We start from the raw sequence: 19,431 nt of genomic DNA, 5'->3' as shown, positions 1-19,431 counted from the left end.
TTTAAATGGGTGACCTCGTATCAAACTAAACTGAAGTCTATCACGTCAGACCTTAGAAGCTGCGGGCCTGTGCCTGCTCAGCACCCAGGTTCCTGCTGGAGTTGCTGCCCAGCCGGGTCACGGTACATCCGAGTTCCTCAGCTCACCTTCACGGCGTACTCGGCATCCGTGGCTTTGTGTACACACCGCTTGCACACTGAGTAGGAGCCCACCCCGATGTCCTCCTTGATCTCGTAGCCATCAGTGAAGTGGATATTGTTCCCATGTAACTGCTGCAGGGAGGCCAAGACAGGGACGGTTACCAGCCTTTCACACGGGTACACACATGTGCAACAGAAACAAGAACTTGTTCGCTTGGGGAAACTGAGACTCCCTCGTCCTAGGTCCCAGAGCTATGCATAGATTGTTCTTGATATTCAGACACATAGACATTACTTGTCCACTGGGCACTCATTTTTCTCCCAAAGTTCTGTGGAAATGAGACTCTGGTAGTGACAAGGCAGAAGCCCTGGAATGCGGCTGGAGCGCTCGCTGTCTCCAGAGTATCCACACAAAGCACCAACCCTTGAACAGCTGAGTCGCAAGCCAGTTCTGGCCTGTGTGTACAGTCCCCACTCATCCACTCCTGAGGACAAAAGCCCCATGAGCCATAACCACAAGGGGGATGAAGGTCAGGAAGATTGAATGCCATCTAATTACGATGAAGGAGACATCAAGTGCTCAAGCGAGCTCACTCCTAATCCTTCTGGATTCTCTGAATTCTAGTTATAGCCACGTAATGACAGAAGTCTAAATAATGCCCTCACTGGCCTCCCAATGAACGACATAGAACCCACAGCTCACACAGAGAAAATCCCCAAACCTGTCCCAAGAAGCCTCGGGCCCAGGTATCCATGGTGATCCTCACCTCAAGACTTTTTATTCCTTTTTAGAAATAAGTGGGCTCAGACCACCAGGAAGATCACCACAGTAACAATAACATCTAGGGCCAGGGGATGTCTGCCATTAACCCACTGCTGGCTCCCATCACTGAGCTGATAAAAGTCCAAGGCCAGGCATCTCCTGGGGCGATCAGACTTACCTGCACAATCGGGTGAATGGGGGCCTTGGGCACGTCTTGCTGTGAAGGCTCCTGGACCAGGCTGGAGGCCACAAAGCTGAACCCCCTGAACAGGTGGTGGGCGTTTGCACTTGGGGGGACACCAGGAGAGTCTGCGGACGAGCAAGGCCCTTCATGAGATCCAAGTGAGCCAGGGCAAAGTAATGGCGTGTGCACGTGATTACATACGGATCATGTGTGCTGGAGAAGGGACGTATGCAGAGAGGGGTAGAAGCACACGGCCTACTCCAGGTGCTGCCAAGAGTCTGACTGGGCAAGCACACACAACCCAGACGTTCTCAGATGATCATGGATCACATGCTGTAAGGTTACTGACTTCAGAGGTTACTAAATTGTCCTCAACACAATCTATCAACCCCCAACTCCAGAGCAAGATGAAAAGCAGCCAGAATTTCTAGGAGGGGTTACCAGGAGGCACCACCTTTCTAGGTTAGGCAAGTGCTATGTGAATAAAGGCAATCAGAAACCTCAAGCGTTCCCCTGCTCCATGTTCACCTGTAGCCCCTACCACTGTGCAAGGCCCGGCCCACAGCCAGCACAGCCCCTTCCATAGCTGCACGGCTCTATGCCAAGTCTACACCACTCTGACCCTCAAGGATACGTGGCCAAAATTGTCACTGCCCATGGTCCAGTGGTCAAATGTGAGGAGTGATTTTTTTTTTCTGCACTGTGATTTTCTAAGTTCACGAGGCCTGCTCAGAGCATGACTGTTAGCACATGGTTCCCTCACCCCCAGGTTCACCATTAGATATCAGCAAGGTACGTGACTGCTCGGCATATGCCTGTACTGTATATGACAAACAAGAATGGGCAAGCCACCCCCATGGGTACTGTGTTAGAGACGCCCAGGCTCTCAGATGAGGGGACACGTGCTTATTTAAATGCAGTGGCACTGTCTGGAGAGGGATCTGGAGAAGGGAGAGCAGCAACCACATCTGCCAAAGGGGATGAAGGGAGGAACATGAACCGGCACAGCCTCTTGGAAGAGGAGAGATGGGCAGCGGCCCCTGCACCGTCAATGGCACATGCCCTCTGAAGAGCCAGCCTACATGTAGGAATGTAGTCCTTAGAATTACTTTCAAAAGTGCAGTGAGTATACAGAAATGTTGTCTTTAGCATTCTTTGTGACAGCAAAAACAATGACAACAAAACAAACAAAAAACACCAAAGCCAACCCATACGCCACTGTTAAAGATGTCACAGCCACATTAGTAACAGCCTGCCCATATCAGAATCTTTATTGCTGGATAGTGACGATAAGGATGATGACAGTGACGATATGAGGATTGGGGTATGCGTGTGTGTGTGTGTGTGTGTGTGTGTGTGTGTGTGTGTGTGTGTGTGTGTGTACACATGTGTGGAGGCCAGAGGTTAATATTAGGTGTCTCCCTTGACCACTCTCCATATTACTATTTGGAGACAGGTTCTCTCATTGAACTTTGAGTTTATTTTATTTATTCATCGAGGCCGACTAGGCACAAAACTCTAGGAACCTATTTGTCTCTGTTTCCTCAGTTCTGGGGATTACAGATGCAGTGCCTTACCTGAGTTTAATTTATTTGTGTGTGTGTGTGTGTGTGTGTGTGTGTGTCAGACAGACAGACAGACAGACAGACAGACAGACAGAGCAAGAGCAGGCATGTTGTGGTAGCCTGAGAACTTTCAGCTCCTCTGTTCTCCCCTTGTGTCTCTCTTGCTTCTGACACATTGTATACACTCCAGGCTGTCTGGCCGCTGCGGTTTGAGTATGAAATATCTCCCATAGGCTCATGTGTTTGAACACTTGGTCCTCACCTGGTCTGTTTGAGAAGGAAAAAGAACTTCTAAAGGAGTCCTGCTGGAGGAAATACATCACTGGGGGCGGGCCGTGAGGTTTTGTAGCCTCTCTGCTTCCAGACTGCTGATACAATGCATTGGGCTAGCCTCAGCTGATAAAATGCATTGGGCTAGCCTCATGTTCTTGTCATCACATGTTCTGTGTCATTACAGACTATGACCTTCTTAAACTGTGAGCGAAACAAATGCTGCTCTCTCTTAGGTTGCGTTTAAAAGGGTGTTTCAGCACATCAGCAGAGGTAAATAATACAGCACTAGTCCAGGACCTCAGGGCACTTCTCCTATCTCTGACGCCCATAAGAATGCTGGGATTACAGGCACCAGCACCACATCCAGCTTCCTGTGGGCTTCTAGAGACCAAACTCGTTACAGCCTTGTGCAACAAGGATTTCTACCCTCCGAGTCATCCCACTGACCCCTGTGGTGGGCGTTTTAGGTAGTGAGTACTCAGGATCTGAATTCAGGTTTGCATTTGAGTCATCCCCATCCCTTAGGTGATCGTTCTAGGAAGGTGGGCAACCATATCTGAGACAGGAGTGTGATCCTAACAGTGTGAAAGTGAAAACAGAAAAACAAAGACACCAGTCAAGTATGGTGGTATCCTTCTGTCAGAGTGTCAGCTTGGGAGGCTAAGGCAGGAAGATCACAAGCTCAAGGCTAGCCTGGGCTACAAACAAGACTTGACTCAAGAAAATAACAGAAAAAACACCACCAAAACCCATAAATAAGATATTAAAAAGAAAAAGACATGAGACAGACAGGCAGGCAGACAGACAGACAGGTAGGCAGGCAGGCAGGCAGACAGAAGAAAGGGAGACAGAGAAAGGATGTTATGAAATGATAAAGAGAACTTGCTCCCTAGCAGTGAAAATTCAGGTTGTATATCTAATATATCTATATATTAGAAGCACATGAAATATGTAATATATAAGAAATCCCATCAGGATATATAAATAAATATATAAATGATCTATTCATCAATATATAAAATATAACATGAATTTTTTCTTACAAGTATAAGTGACAATTGAAAAACACACGCTACGTTAAGCATCTCAAAACATTTGCATATTCCAGAAGCGTTTATCCTGAGGCAACAGAAGCTTCCACCTTTCTGCTTGTTCCACCTTTCTTCCTCTTCCAGTCCTGTACTTTGACATAAAGAAAATGGTTGGGAGGGGGATAGGAGGGGGAAGTACTTGTGAAGGAAATGGAGTTTTTGTTCCTTCATGTTCTGCTTCAGGTACAGGGTTATGAGGGATTCGCAGCCCAGTGGCAAAAGGGTCTCTGATCCTAGGCGGGGCCCGGCTGTAGACAGGTGGAGATACTCCACATGTGCTTTATTGGAGCACAGACGCTAGCACGTCATATAGGACAGGAAGCTTCCTGGATACGTGCTCATCTTAAGACTCCTGGACAGAAAGGGAGCAGACGCAAGACTCGTTGTCTTGCAAGGAGGCTCAGACTCCCACGTAGATAGATACTTATGTGACCCTGAATTAATGTGACCAGAGCTGGCTGCTTGGAAATAAACCCCAAACGTGCTAGACTGGGGAAGCTTAGTTACAAGGAGACCACGGCAGTGCTGTTTTTAGAACGTGAAGTTATGCACAGCGAGACGCCCAGGGGCAGCTGGCAATTTAATGGAGACAGGCTCCTTCCCTCTACATGGGCCCTATAGATGGATGGGCTCCTGCTCTGTCAGGCTCTCCTGGATTTTTCTTCTCCCAGCATGAGAGTCTAGCTGTGAGATCTGTTCTTCTGCCTTCTCTTAACACTAAGACACTGGACCAGAGGAACAAGAGTTTAACAACAGGTATGTTAATCTCAGGGATTTAGACTTAAGGTTAAGAACTTGGGCGATTCTAGGAATTCACTGAGCCTGGCAGTGGTAAGGGTACAGACCACGGTCTGTTTATAGCACACTGGGTGTGCGTGCCTGTGCCTGTGTGTAGGGAACAGGTCGCATTGACTCAAATGGATGCATTTTTAGGAGTGAGAAAATGCAGATCCAGTCAGCAATGCTTTCCAGCTAATAAAGATCCTCTCTGCTTAGAGTAAAGAAGTCAGCAGAGGCACAAGAATGGCCAGTCCGCCGAAGTGCAAAGAGGTCTTTATAAGAAGCTGGAGGGAGGAGCTGGTATTTGCTTTTTGAGGCTGGATGGAGTGCAAATGGTAGGCAGCAGAGACAGAATTTAGAAAGCTTTATCCTCGGTGAAGAGATGGCTGAACGCCAGCGTAGTACATACAGAAGATCAAAATCATAAGTTAAATCTTAGAAAGTAAACTTTTACAAGCAGAAACAACCTTTGGGAACACTCTGCCCAGTGGGACGCATTTCCCAACCTTAGATCGCCAGGCCCCACTGAGCAGCTGACATGTGACCCAGAGGCATACACTAGCTGACTTCACTTTAACTGAGACTTCAGAAAGCCTACCACAAGACTCTCGGTGTGTCTATCCTGTCTCAGAATCCCACCACTACGGTCCTCAACTTGGAGGTTACTCAGCTCTCCTGCTGGGAAAATCTTACCCTGATGTCGACATCAGAGCTGCTTCTCTGCACCTTTAGTGCTTCCATTAGTGCTTCCCTAAAGGCTTGGAAGATATCTTAACTTAGCATCTGGACAAACCACACTACTAAGGAATACTATAAGCCAGTTCTAGGCACACGGTTGAATGTACCATGTCTGATGGGTCTTCCTTGGGCTCGTATTGAGATAAAACATCATTCTCTATGCACAGAAGGCTTAAGGGGCTTATTTAAGGCCACACCAGCCACCCAGGCTGGGGTTTAAATTCCCAGTCGAATGCAGAGAGCACAGGCACCAGATCATCTGGAGCTGCCTGCATCGGTGCCCTCGCTCTCAGGGGTGCGGCTTAGCTACCGTTGAGCATTTTTAACATGTAGCTTCCTTTACACAATGGACTCATGACTGGTGTTGTCCTTTCCAACAGGGCTACTGCCATCCCCGTGGTCTTGGCGGAGTCTTCTCTGGCTCACAGGCCACCCTCTCATGCAGAGACAACTGCTCCTGTGTTTGTTCTTATGCAGCTCTGAGGCAGGAGGATTTGTGAGCCACTCAGGTGCCTTCTGGGATCTGACTTGCTGACCTCGGCAGCTGAACAGAAGTCCTCCTATATGGCCTGACTCATGCTGTCATGGGCTGACCACACTGTGGCATCGGTAACATGCAGCATGACAATCTTCATGGACACCCCTACCTCGGTCTTGCTGCTGACTACAGTTTTGGTCTTGCCTGGGGACGAGTGGGACCCAGAGGTCAGAGAGAGCGACCTGTGTGCTAACTGTCGGGAGCTGCCTGCCCTGAATCAATGCATTGTGCTTCATGCCATGTTGCTCAAAGGGGACCTGCCCCAGGCCCAAGAGAAGTCCCCACAGCTCTGTCCATCATGACACTGGGGAGGGCACACCCGTCTCTCTGCCCAGCAGGGTGTGGATAAAGGCATTGCTCCGGAGCCTGTACCCACGGGAACGGGGTGGGTTCTCTATTCCACTCCTCCCGACTTAAGACTCGTGGTTGGTAATCTTGTTTTGCACTTAGTTTCCAACAACCATATGCCATTTCCTATTTGAAAGTAGTGTGGAATCCCAAAGAATCCGTGCTCGGCTGTCAGCAGCTCCCTCAATGGCTGCCTGAACTTACTCCTGAGTCTAAAGGGGGCTTAGCCACACCTTCATTGAAGTGGCTCCCACTGACCTACCCACAATCAACTGTATTTGCAGACAGAGTCTTCATGGGAGAAGTCAAGGTTAACGGAGGTCAGGGAGTGGGCCTTCTTCCCACAGGACTCATGTCCTTACAGGAAGAGGAAGGGACGCCAACACGCTGCAGCTTTTCCCATCCACAGAAGAAAGGCCATGAGAGGACACAGTGACGTGGCCAACTATAAGACAGAGAGGTCTTACCAGGGACAGACCTTGCCTGCAAAGTCCGCAAAAGCCTCCTGCACCGTGACACAACAAATACCCCTTGCTAAACCACCCTCTGGGGTTACTCTGTCATGATAGTCAAAGGCAATTACAGCATGTAAGAAAATGGTAAACCAGAATGCTAATGTTTAAAGGGACTGACCAGTTATGAGGGTCACGACACAGACTCCGGAGATCTCACATGTTGTGAAGCTTAGTTTCTTTTTTTTTTTTTTTTTTGAAGCTTAGTTTCTGTGCTGGGATCTATCAAACAGGCCCCCAGCTTTCACGGAAATAATACACTTAGTTGATAAGCCCAGGGACCTAAAGATAGCCATCTTCTTCCATATATTAGAGATGTGAACTACCTGTTTCCTTTCTGTGTCTTGCTTGTGTGTTCCTGGGAGGGCTGTCAGTGCCTTGCATCTCACAAGAGAGGGGTCCACAGAACCCTGATTGCTTCTGAAGTGGGTGTCACACAGGGATAGAGAGAATTGGTTCTGCCCCCGATACCTTACTGCTAAGCACAGATCATGAACATAGAATGCGACTGACGGTTTTTCCCTAAGGGAGCATCCTTCACAAAGCCCACTGGAGTTGGGTGGGGTCAGCCCAGCCAAGAAGAACCAGCACACACCTGTGGGGGTCCTTGCAGTAAACTCGGGGTCAAAGTGGAAGGTGTCCTCAGGCCTTCCCACTGCTGGCTTGAAGGGTGGCTTGATTTCCTTGCGATACAGCTTCTGCAGGGAGAACAAGACAGACGTTGAGACCAGACTACTGAGAACAGAGACCAGAGGCCACAGGAGCTCTCACACTTCCAAGATGTACAACGAGGTGCAATACAGACTCTGTTACTACATCCCGCTGCGTCATAAGAGACCATGAATACAGTGTGGAAATTATATACTAAATGTGAATTACAAAAGGCAGAGTTGGAGGTTTGAAGGTTTGAGGCCTGCTGGACACTCTTCAGTTTAGGGCAATGGTTTTCTAATTTGTTTTCGGCTACAGGATTTTTATCTCCAAGAAAACATTACAGGTGAGCCGTGCACACTGAACACACTGAAGCCTGTGGGATTGTGGAAACCGAGACACAGAACACCCCTTGCTCATATAGCCCTTCCTAGTGCGCAGGTTGTTGGCAAGACACAGACGTCCAGGGTGGGTCCCTCTCAGACCTGCTGCTGGAACCTGCTTCTGAAACGTGTTTGCCATCCTCTTTAGAGACAATACTGGAAGATGGAATTCAAGAACAGCGCACACACATTTGGGATCTAGAAGGTAGCTGTGGTAGACAATATGGATGGTGAAGAAATCAGGGGACTGAGGGAGACACTGGCAAGAGGAAGGCGGTGTAAAGGAAGAGGAGGAGGCAGGAAGCACTGGGAGAGCTGAGCCTAAGGGCCACCTTGAGGATGAGTGATGTCACAGCACCATGGGAACAGAAGACAGCTGCCACCTCGGTGCTAGGAAGCACTGATGCGGGCAAAGCGGTCAGTGGGTCTGTTAACCTATAACAGACCGGCATTGCACAGGGGAACTGATGCTTCGGGAGCTCCCACTGCCTGAGAAGGCTTAGCTTTACTTCCACACATTCTGACTGCAGGGACACTTTCCTGATCCCGATCCTTCTATCTGCTTTGGTCTAGCAGAGCAGGGGTCCATGCCTTGATGTTATCTGACAGAAACAGGGGTGACTAGAACACAGCACATAACACAGCCAGGGCTGAGAGATCCTCAGTCAAGAGCATCTCGGACAAATGGAGGGCACAGACAGGCCAGATGCTGTGCCTGCCTCGGGGCTCTGCTCAGCTACACTTTGTGCTTCACCCTGCATTATTCTTGGTTCACTTCTCTGCCCTTCATATGCCCCAGAGCCCAGTGCTGGAGCCACCAGTGGCCACTGCTGAATGACCAGGGACCGAGATGGTCACACGTCCCATCTGTGTGCTGTGAACACCAGGTCGCATAAGGCTTCCTGGCAATGTGTCCCCTCATGTTCCTTTTGAAGCCTGATCCAGCTATAAGAGAGGCAGCAGGAGGCACGCAAGAGAGTGGACAGAACATTTGTCAAAGGACAGACAGTCTTCCTGAGGGAGGACCGTACACGTGTGTCACTGCTATGGCGGGACTGTCCATGATAGGTATTACTGCTGGCACCATGCCTTCCGTCCCAAGGTTGTCACAGCATCTTCAGGGGTGGAGGCAGCAAGCTCTGGGCAGCCTGCACCCCATCCCCTGTAGGGCTCTCTAGAGCAGTTGCTCTGTGCTACAATGGCTTCCTAGAGACTTCTCATGATCTTAAGGGCAGTTCTGTGTCTGCTTTTGCTGCACTCGCATTCTGGAAGGTGCCAATATGCGCTCCTACTACACACAGCATAGCTTTGTTCCCCTGTCTCCACACATGGGTGGCTCTGAGGTTTTGAGAAGGGTGACTGTGCTTTTGTTTTTTGAGTACAAATTACTGCACATAGGTTGCTGTGAAACAGAATGAAAGGAAGTTGGGGAGTGGAGAACGCTGTAGACTGGCCTTGAGGAAGAACGATACCTCTACAAGCCTGCCCAACCCGAGTGATGCTGCAAAGCTATCTTCATCTACAAAGTCCCAAGACAGAGGGACCGTAGCCACATTCTTCATGTGGGGACTTTGGAGGGGTGAGCTCTCCTGGTGCATCCGCCACAGGAGGAAGTGGTGGAAATCCTCCTGCGGCAGTGGAAGCAAGAGCACATGATGAAAACCCAGCTGAGGTCCAGTTAGCAAACACTGTGCACACCACCTACAGTGAGTCACTACCCTCCCCCTGCTCCAGTCAGAGCACAGGACAGCCAAGAGTACCAACAGCATACTGTCACACCAGAGCCACCTAGGTGCTCAGTTTCTCTTTAGACTCCCCACCTCACAAAGAAACAGATGATGTGCTGGGCCAGAATTGTAGAAAGCACCACAAGCATGTGTCACAGTTAACAGTGAATCGATGGCCTGCAGGCACATCTGCAGATCCTTATGCTGACGGGCGGAGCTGTGACTGAGGACAGTGGCCTGGAAACAAGCGATCTGTCAGGTACGTCCACCCTACCACACTAGGCTGAATCTGGTGCAGTACTGTTCTCTGCCCATCTGAGTGCCATTTCACCCTGGGTCGGCTTGCTAGAAGCTGGCTGGCTGGATACCAATGTGGACTGCCTTGCTAGCCCGTGAGGTCACCTTGTGTGTTTATTTTGGGTTTGTGCTAATCCTGAGCTCTCAGCATTGCCTCAGCCACCGGGGAAAAGTAAACACAGCTTACATTTGCCAGCTCCACCGTCCTCTGCACAAGCTTCCTGGTCTATAATTAACTTGTAATTTTTCACTTAGCTAGGTAGGCAGCAAGGGTGTTCGGAGGGCAGACCTGGGGCTGGCATTAATGTGCTGGGAGCAGAGGACAAGCAGAAAGGCCAGGTAAATCACAGGGAACTGCCACCCTCCACCTGCTCCAGCTAACACTGGTGACCCACACTCTGGCGGATGGCATGCTTGCTCTGTGCCCACAGATCATCGAATCCCCAGGAGGCAGCTGGTGGAGGACAGGTGTTTACTTTTAAAAAGTAGAAATATATGCCGGTAGGTTTGGGGTCACAGAAGGCAGTGGAAAGCAAAATAAATGATTATTTTAACAGCTGCATCCTGAGGCTGCACCTGGATAACCTGTCGACAGGCATGCATTTGATGCCAGCAAATGTCTTCTCTGTTGTCACCCTTAAATGTTCGTGCTGCCGAGGGGCATGGGAGGAGACCCTCTGGTGAAAAGAGTCCTTGAGAACATAGGACTTCTGTGGTTTTCAGTGATCTGAGCTGCTAACATCAGGAAGGTGCCCAGGACACATGTCTACAGACTTCCTAAAGCATGATGTGCATATATGTGTGTAGTGGGGTCAGGTTTGTCGTGGCCCTGCCATGGACACACAGCGGTGGCACCTGGACCATTTATGTGAGGAAGGACAGTTGAGACAGAATGATAGGTCAGATCAGACCAGCAAGACCTCTGCACTGGCTACCCAGGGTTCAGAGCCTGAACACAGTTCTTTTGGAAACCATTCACACCCATGTTCTATACTACCGGCACCTCCTTCCTTTCTCCTTTCTCCTTTCCCCTTCTTCTCCTGGTTACTTCCTACACGCCCTCTCCCTGCTCTGTTTGCTCTGCACTGGATGCTCACCCACTATGGCTGTCTGACATCAGACATCACTCCATCTCTCCAGGCTTTGGTGGGCACTGTCTGTCAAGGACAGGGTAAGAATAAACATGTGTGGTCCTGGTGACCCAGAAGGGCCTCTTTTAAAGCCAAACGAAATAAACCAAATGCCGAGACAAACAAGTAACACTTTCCCACCGTACTTTAACTTGAATTACTGGTACAGAAATATCAGTCCCTAGTACAGAAACCCAATGTCTGTGTTTGCACCAAGGGAATGTGTTCCCCAGTAACAGAGGGGCAAGGCAAGCTCAGAGCCTGGTGTAGTCTATGGAAGGTGTATATGGCTGCAGAAAGGATCCCACAGGACTGAGCTTCTACAGCACACACTAGGCCAGGCTTGGCCTAGTGCAGTGATTAGCTTTAACCGTCAACTTGACACAATCTAGACTCACAATCTAGGAAGGGAAGTCTCAGTGAGGGATAGTCTACCTTGGCTGGCCTATGGGCATGCCTGTGGGTGACTGTTTTAATTTAACTTAATTGATGTAGGAAGACACAGGCCATTGTATGAGGCACCATACACTAGAAAGGGCGTCCTGAACCAGGCAAGCGAGTGACTGCATTCTCTCCCCCTGCTTTTGACTGTAGATATAATGTGATCAATTGCCTCAAGTTCCTGCTGCCTTGACCTCTGTAAGTTTCTTTTTTTCCAGTTACTTCACCACCACAGAAACAGAAGAACACTGGGTTCCAGATCCATCTGCAGCTCAAATCCTAGGAACCTCATTTCACACTCATGACCACTGCCTGCTCTAGGATGTCCTTAGATGGTCACTCATCAAAGTTCCTTCTCAGTCAGATCCTCTGAAAGGGTGTACCCTGGGGGCCACGACCTGTGGGCATGGCCGGGTACAGCTACCAGGATTCCCTCCTCAAGCTACCCCCACTCCAGCGACTCTCTGCCCAGCCCACCCACCTCTGATTTGGCAACCCCTTTCCCCTCCCCAGCAGGGCCTTTGGAAAGAGGGCAGGATATATCAGATAGGGAATTGGGGGGCTAATGTTCCTTCACAGACACCACCCTGGCCCTGAGAGAGACTTCAGGGACTCATCCCTGACTTCTTAACTGCCCTTCACTCACTCAGAGGCCCCTTTATCCTTCCTTCCTTCCTCCCTCCCCCTCCCTCACCATTCCCCTCTCTCAAAGGGAGCTTTCTGGTGGCTCCCTGGTCTGTTTAGAGACCTGGATCAAGTCCTTCAGGTCAGCTGTCATGACTTCCTTTGGGTCGCGTTTGAGGCGAGGGACAGAAAGCATCACTCATCACAAACCAATGATACTATGTGGCAGAATCAAAGCCAATGGGCCATGGGGGCAGAGGGTTCAGGCCAGGGTCAGGAGCAGAGGGTTCAGGCCAGGGTCAGGAGCAGAGGGTTCAGGCCAGGGTCAGGAGCAGAGGGCAGATTTCCTGCAGGGACACTGAAGAGAAATGGGGGCAGATAAAGTGAGGGGCTTGGGGGAGACAGGTCCAGGAAGATGGCTGGTGGGGAGAGTGGATTCCACTCTCCTCGGCCTTCTTTCTTTCAGACTCCTTTCACACAACAGAAGCTCTGTGACGCACGCAGCACTGGGTTATTTGTTCACAGCTTCTCTCTCTCAGTGAGGGCACTGGATTCTCGAGGTATGGCTTAACCACATCATGGCTCTCCCCAGCCAGAGAAGCCCCATGTGTATGCTTGAATCACTGACTAGGGAATGACTCATGGCGGAGAAACCAAGGTGTGTCCCCCGCCAGGCAGAGGATATGCCACCCATGAGGCTTGGTTTTCATACGCCTTATACTGTGCTGATCACCCCTAAGGGCAACATGAGGCCTGTCTGTGGACCAGCTCCACAGTGGGGTGACTCCTCCTCAGCTCACACAGCTCGAATGGGAGCTGTAGGGCCTGTTGATGGACAGAGGGGGAGGTCTGGCCTTGCTTCTGCAAGGTCGTCTTTGGGTTTTGAGGAGGACAGTCTACTATTTTTTTTTTAATTCTACCCTTAGTAAGCCTTGCTCTTTTAAAAAAAATTATTTATTTTATGTATATGAATACATGGTAGCTGTCTTCAGACACACTAGAACAGGTCATCAGATCCCACTGCCAATGGTTGTGAGCCACCATGTGGTTGTTGGGATTTGAACTCAGGACCTCTGTAAGAGCAGTCAGTGCTGCTAACTGCTGAGCCATCTCTCCAGCCCCAACAGTCTAGGTTTTTTACACACTCTCTGAACACCTGCTGGAAGACACGGGTACCCTGGCAGTCTGCCTACACCCCTTTGACCTTACCTGGGAGCAGAAACCTCCCTTGTTCAAATGAGTTCTATAATCAGAACTGCAGAGCCAGGGTTCAGAGACTCCCCAACTTGCTTGTTTTGGATAGGGTTCAGATAAGAAGGGACTGGAGCTTCTGTGTGGGGAGTTTTAACCCTGTGCTCTCTGAGGTAAAACAACTGAGGACATAAGGGAAGGCAGGCAGCAGAGAGGAAACTTCACACATGATGTACATTTTGCTTTTGATTTCCCCTTTGTGTTTTGCAATGCTGGGGACCTCATGTATGCTGGCCAAGAGTTCTGCCATTGAGCTACCCCCAGCCTGATGCATGAACATTCTTTTAAAAAGCCCTCTGGGACTAACTTCAAATAATGCCACGTGTAAGGGTGTTGTACGACACAGCATGGGTATCAGGAGGCGCATGGATATCAGGAGGCGTGCCTCGGGAAAGGGGGAGAGCCCAGCAAGCTGTCGGACGCAAGTCAGCCCCGCAAGCTTGTCTGTCATTGGTGTGCCTTCTGCCTCAGCAGCAGCAAGATGAGAGATGCTACAGACCCAGTGGGCAGGGTGTTAGCGAGGATGACAGATGCTCGCCAATCTGCATCTCTCTGGGGAGACAGCTGTGCTGAGTGTGCTCGCTCACAGGTGGACAGTCTGCTTGTCTCAGACTCTTAGTGTAGACAGAAGCCATGTGCACCAAGCAGCTGAAGTAGTCCCTCCTCCCTCTCCTCGCCCTGAGTGTGTGGTAGAGAGCTCCACATGCGACTTACATTCCAGTCTATGGTGACAAAGAACGGGTGACGTTTAATTTCCTCCACTCCGTCAACACCAGCACCTGTCACAACACAGCAGAGAATAAATGTCAGCACAGGTCCCAGGCCATGTGTCATCTCTGACTGCTGCTAATGCAGCTGTGGGATGGACAAGCGCCTGTTACTGGGAAAGCCCTGACTTACTCTCTCTCTCTTTGAGTAGAAAATTTGAACTTGCCCCATGGCCTTAGAGCCCAGGAGGCCCCCATTTGACTCCAGGCTTGTGATGCAGACACAGTCTCAAATGAAAGTAGTAAAGGAAAGGTGGGTGTCGGGTCCGGACTTCCTGCTCCAGGTACAGCATATCTCCATGCCCAAGACAGGAGCAGGTGGCTGTCACGGTAACAGACCATGTTTACAACACCCAGAATACAGCATCAGGCCAGGTTCCCAGGATCTGACAAGGCACAGTGGGGTCAGAAGGTGCTGTGTGGAACACCTGGCCAGGCCGCCGTAGCAGTTACCAGGGAAGAGAGAATCACAAGAAAGGAAAAGGAGATCAGATAGGACCAAGTACTGGAACATGGAAACTGGCCTGGGTCCCCTCTACCACACCCGACGTTTGCACAATGGTCACTATCTCACCAGGAGACAGTTTGTGGTTCTGATTCCTCCACCTACTCTCAGTGGCTACTGATCTGTGCCTACCAAACCTCTCCCATTTGTTTATATGAACGTCCTAAGTTGTGTACCGCACAGAGGCATGGGCTGGCAGGAGATGGTGCTGTGTGTGTCTGTGAGATCCTTCTGCCTGTCCTTCAGCCGCAGAGCCAGCCTGGGCTGAATGGTGAGTTCCAGGAGGAAAAGATGAGTGTATTAAGCAACGGACACCTAATGTGAGCCCGAGAACACTGGGGAGGGGCAAGAGGACTTGCTGTTTCCTCCTTCTTAAAACTTGATGCTGCTCTGAATAAGGTCCGTTAATTAAAAGCAAAGTCCAGGAGCTAAGGCAGGCAAGGAGCCCAGCTCTGAGGCTGTGAGTCAGGGATAGGGCTGGCCTCAGCCAGCTGGGAACTGAGTCCTGTCAGGAGTCTTGTCAGCTCCTATCCCAGGGGTAGGAAATGAATGTCCCTTCCTCCAGTGCTGCATCCCAACGTCCTCCTGACTCTAAGGCCTAATGGTTCTGAGCAAAAGCAGATGCTCCTCTTGAGCCCACACCAAGTTCCTGGAGCCCTGAGGGTGGGATGGGGAAGCTCCTTCTTTGTGAGACAACTCTGCTCAGGGTGCTGTGAAGGTCAGCACAAGGCTACCAGAGATGCTGTGGTGACCAGTTCCAGCTGGAGTCTCAGGGGGCAGAGCCATATGTACCCCATGGCTCATGCGCTGACCATTCTGGTCCTCTGCTTGGTCCACAGCGGTGACGTGGACAACCTCTCACCTCTCAGGTAGCTTGGCCAGGCCAATCACACCAGCTTTTATTCACACTCCAGCCTCAGTCTGTCACCAATTTGAGAGGAAAACACACAAGAAAGAACCAAGGGAAGGACTCAGGTGTTCCGTGTCCACCCAGTGGTATGTCAGGAGTTCCTTTGGGGACATGCACAGCACATGTCCCTCCTGTGTCCCCTACTCAGTGGCCACTTCCACATGAGCAACTGAGGCTATTGTAAGTTGTGTTCCTGCTTCAGGCCACGACTTTCCGAACTCCTCGTGATGCCCATTCTGAGGACTACACCTTTACGCCCAGATCTGATCCAGATCTTTCAGCTCAGACCCCCAGGCAGAGGCTCCTTTGGACCAATATGTCTATCTCCTAGCTGTGTCCCAAATCACAGGTCCAGGGTAGAAGTTGTATAAGTTCCTGGCACCTAGTGTTCTTTCCTTGTGGGGCGTTCTAATGATGACAAAGTAACTGCCAGAGCCATTGGCCTGACTCCCAAAGCTGCCCTCCTGGAACACTGTCCCGGCACTCCTTTTGATGAGGCCTTGAACTCCAGATTCAAGTGCCCCAAATTCACAGCTCCTCTGGGTCCCAATAATGAATGTCAGCCACTTTCCCAGGCCTCAGCGTGTACACTCTGCAGTGAGCATGCTTTGTCTCTGCTTGAAGAACCTCTGTATAGGCATGGCTTGCCGTGTGGCCTGCAAGGATAAGGGAGACACCACAAAGAAGCTGGTGCTGGGCGTTTACTGTTCTCTGTTACTCTTCCCTGACCTCACTATCCTCTGCCTCAATTAGAATCTGACACTGTTACTGTTTTGCCGTCTCAGCACAAGGGGTTGGTGTCTTGATTGTTGTTCAGAAATTCTAGACATTGGTAGAAGGTATCTGCAGCCAGGTCCTTAATGTTGGAGTGACCTTTAGAGAGCAAACTTGGTCATTATTCTTCACGCTAGTCTTATCCTCTCCGGAAGTATTTTAAAATAGATAGTTGTGGATTTGGCTCTGCCTTTATCGAGACTGAACACGCTTGACAAATAGCAGGGAGCAGAGCTCTGGGAGAGGAGGCTGGGGATGTGTTTGTGCTCATGAGGGAGCCAGAGTTGCTACATTGTTACAGGATCTTGACCAAACACTACTCAAGCCTCCCGGCTTCCAGGAGGATGCCTGCGAATCATCTCCTGTCACACACCCTGACAGGAGCCTGGAATCCGACAGAGACAGGCAGAACGGAGGACCATGTATCTCTCTTTAGGCTCCATTATTCTGCAGCAAGTTTCGCAGACAAAGCCAGAGGACTGCGGAACTCAGACGTCAGCTCTGCCCATGCCATCACACCTAGTCACACACATTCTAATCATGCGGGTACTTTTCACATGGAGACAGCTTGAGGCATGAGAGCCTCTGGACCGGCGTTTCTATACTTGATAAAGGCATGAAGCTAATCGAGATCTATGCTATCCCAGAAAGGGATTCCTTCTATTTCCCATGTCTAGCCAAGTCTTCTTTGCACTTGAACACCCCCCTCTGGTGTACCCGTTTCATCCGGACCTCCAAATCCAGCAAACTATTCACAGGAGGTTCTGACCTCCTAAAAAGGTTTTCACTGACTTTAATTTTACTTTTGAAAGTAGTTAATTCCCAGATCCTCCATAATGTTTACACTTGTTGTCCTTTCAGAATTGCACAGAATAACCCCGTGATCCTCTAGGTAACATTCAGAATTCACTCTGCTGGTGGCTTGCCTCTCTTACCTGTCCTGATTGGCAAACCATCTGTATCCAAGCTCTAACCACCTACAGACCTGGCTGGGACAGACAGAAATATGAGCTCTCTTCTGTATTTCTTAGCCACCAATATGTTATTAGCACATTGTTTCTTTAGTTTTAAAGTGGTTTCTCACCCGTGTGATGTTAACAACCTTTGACTGATAATTGTGAGTCATGCAGAACTGCTGGGCTGTGTGCATTCGTGTGTGTGTGTGTGTGTGTGTGTGTGTGTGTGTGTGTGTGTGTGCGCGCGCGCGCGCGTGCAAACCCACCCATGTGGGCATCCTTTCATTAGACAGCCCTAGGTCAACTTGAGTTCTTGAGGGATCTGTAGGGCTGATTCTGAGCTAATTCCAAATAAAAGCTCAGGTTGTTTGTGTGGTTTGAGGAAGTCATCAAAGGTCTGTGTATGACACGTGCACACAGTCAGAGGCTGGTAGCACTGTCTGTAGAAACTGGGATGAGGCCTCGGAGATGGACAATGTCTGCCATCTGTCCAAATGGCCTTTGGACAGGAAACAGAATCTCCATTCAGAGAACCCTTGGGTGCATCTGAATAGGGTTCAGTAGCAGCTCTAGACCATGTTCACCCTGTCAGTGCGAGGAGAGGCCCTGCTTACACGGAGCTGCTGTGCTCATAAAATCTAGCTTCTTGCTGACCTTGCCTCATGCCCCCATGTGAGGATTCCTAGGCCCTCTGGGCGAGGCTGAAGCTGCTCATCCAGGTGAATGGGAAGGTATTAGCTTGGGAAAGACCAGGAAGCAGGTTAATAGAATTGATGCTCCTTCCTCCTCATCTGGTTCTGCAGGAAAAGCCAGAGCAGGAAAAGGGTGTGTGTGTGTGTGTGTGTGTGTGTGTGTGTGTGTGTGAGAGAGAGAGAGAGAGAGAGAGAGAGAGAGAGAGAGAGAGAGAGAGAGAGAACCATTCCCTTGCGGATGTTCAGGTGTCAGGGTGGCAAGACACAGACAGAGCTCTGTGTAGAAACGAACACTGGACAAACTCCCACCAGGAGAGGTACGTAAGTCTGAAGTATGCAGTCAGAAGACCAAGCAGCCACAACTCTGAGCTTCTTCCTGCAGAAGGTTCTGATTCTGAGATGTCCACATTGAATTCTACAGGTGACTCCTATGTTTCCTTCTCCAGCATCAGGGTAAGGGGGCTGGCCCAAACTCCTGATACAATTTCTCACTTTTGAAAACCTCCTCTTCCTGAAGTCAAGATCTAGAGACTGTCTTCAGGTACAGACGCCAAGACAGTAATCTGTAGCCTCTGCCATGGATGGGTCCTTGAGCCTTAGCCAGACCAGTTCACCATGCAGGTATGAGGAGCTGTCCCCCCGAGGCTGTTGTGTTCTCTGCCCCACAGGACCTCTGTTGCCCGTCCAGAGGATCTGACAGAGCTATCTGGGGGTTCGGGGCCTTGGTATGCCCAGCACTACAGAAGGTACACAGCACTCATGTAAGGCTGTAGGGGCAGATGGAGGTTTCCATGTGGGAGCAGAAATGTGTGGTATAGAATGACTCAGTCAGCAAAGGAAAAGACTGTGAGATGGAGATGGTTCAGGCCTGGGACAGCTCAGGATGTGGAGGGCAACATGGAGAAATGGCTGCTCTAAGACATTGATGTAAACCACAGCACCTCCCCACCCCCAGGCACATTACAGTCACACTCAATCTATTTGATACAGGGCAGTGTTCCCTACGTGCCAGGCGCTGTTGTGCCCCTGTGAAACACCTGATGACTGAGTTTGCAGAGAAGCAAGCAAGCACAGAGAGATTGAGCTATAGGCTCAAGGTTGCACAGCAAGTAAGTACAGACCAGGCAGGGGTCACGGCAAAGCAGCTGCTCCCTCTCCCCTGTACCCTGGCAGCAAGGCAGGTGTGTACACCTCGGAGCTCTGTCTTCTGTATGCCACCCCACAACTCCTAAAATGGGGGTCATCTGTCAGATCTGGGAAGACCTCTGAGGCCAGCATATGAATGAGGGGGCTTAAATGAGACCCTTCTAGATCGTACCTGTGCCAGGAAACCTGGAAGGCTGCCTGGGACCACCAGGGACTATGCAGCATGCAGCATGTGTGTGTGGGGG

The 19,431-nt window shown here is 50.2% G+C and overlaps 1 protein-coding gene across 5 annotated transcripts in view; it reads right to left on the bottom strand.

Moving 5' to 3' along the window:
- Positions 1-19,431, bottom strand: part of Rps6ka2 (ribosomal protein S6 kinase A2) — a 275,284-nt gene that overhangs the window by 20,123 nt on the left and 235,730 nt on the right. For all 5 annotated transcript variants that reach the window (XM_039078975.2, XM_039079021.2, XM_039079056.2 and 2 more), the window contains 4 exons: positions 14,151-14,215; positions 7,528-7,630; positions 1,082-1,212; positions 147-272 (listed from right to left, as the gene is read on the bottom strand). In XM_039078975.2, the coding sequence (XP_038934903.1) occupies positions 147-272; positions 1,082-1,212; positions 7,528-7,630; positions 14,151-14,215 (425 nt within the window). The remainder of the gene's footprint in view (positions 1-146; positions 273-1,081; positions 1,213-7,527; positions 7,631-14,150; positions 14,216-19,431) is intronic.

Source organism: Rattus norvegicus, chromosome 1 (genome assembly GCF_036323735.1).
Source record: "Rattus norvegicus strain BN/NHsdMcwi chromosome 1, GRCr8, whole genome shotgun sequence".
Classification (NCBI taxonomy): domain Eukaryota; kingdom Metazoa; phylum Chordata; class Mammalia; order Rodentia; family Muridae; genus Rattus; species Rattus norvegicus.
This window is presented reverse-complemented; position numbering and strand designations above follow the sequence as displayed.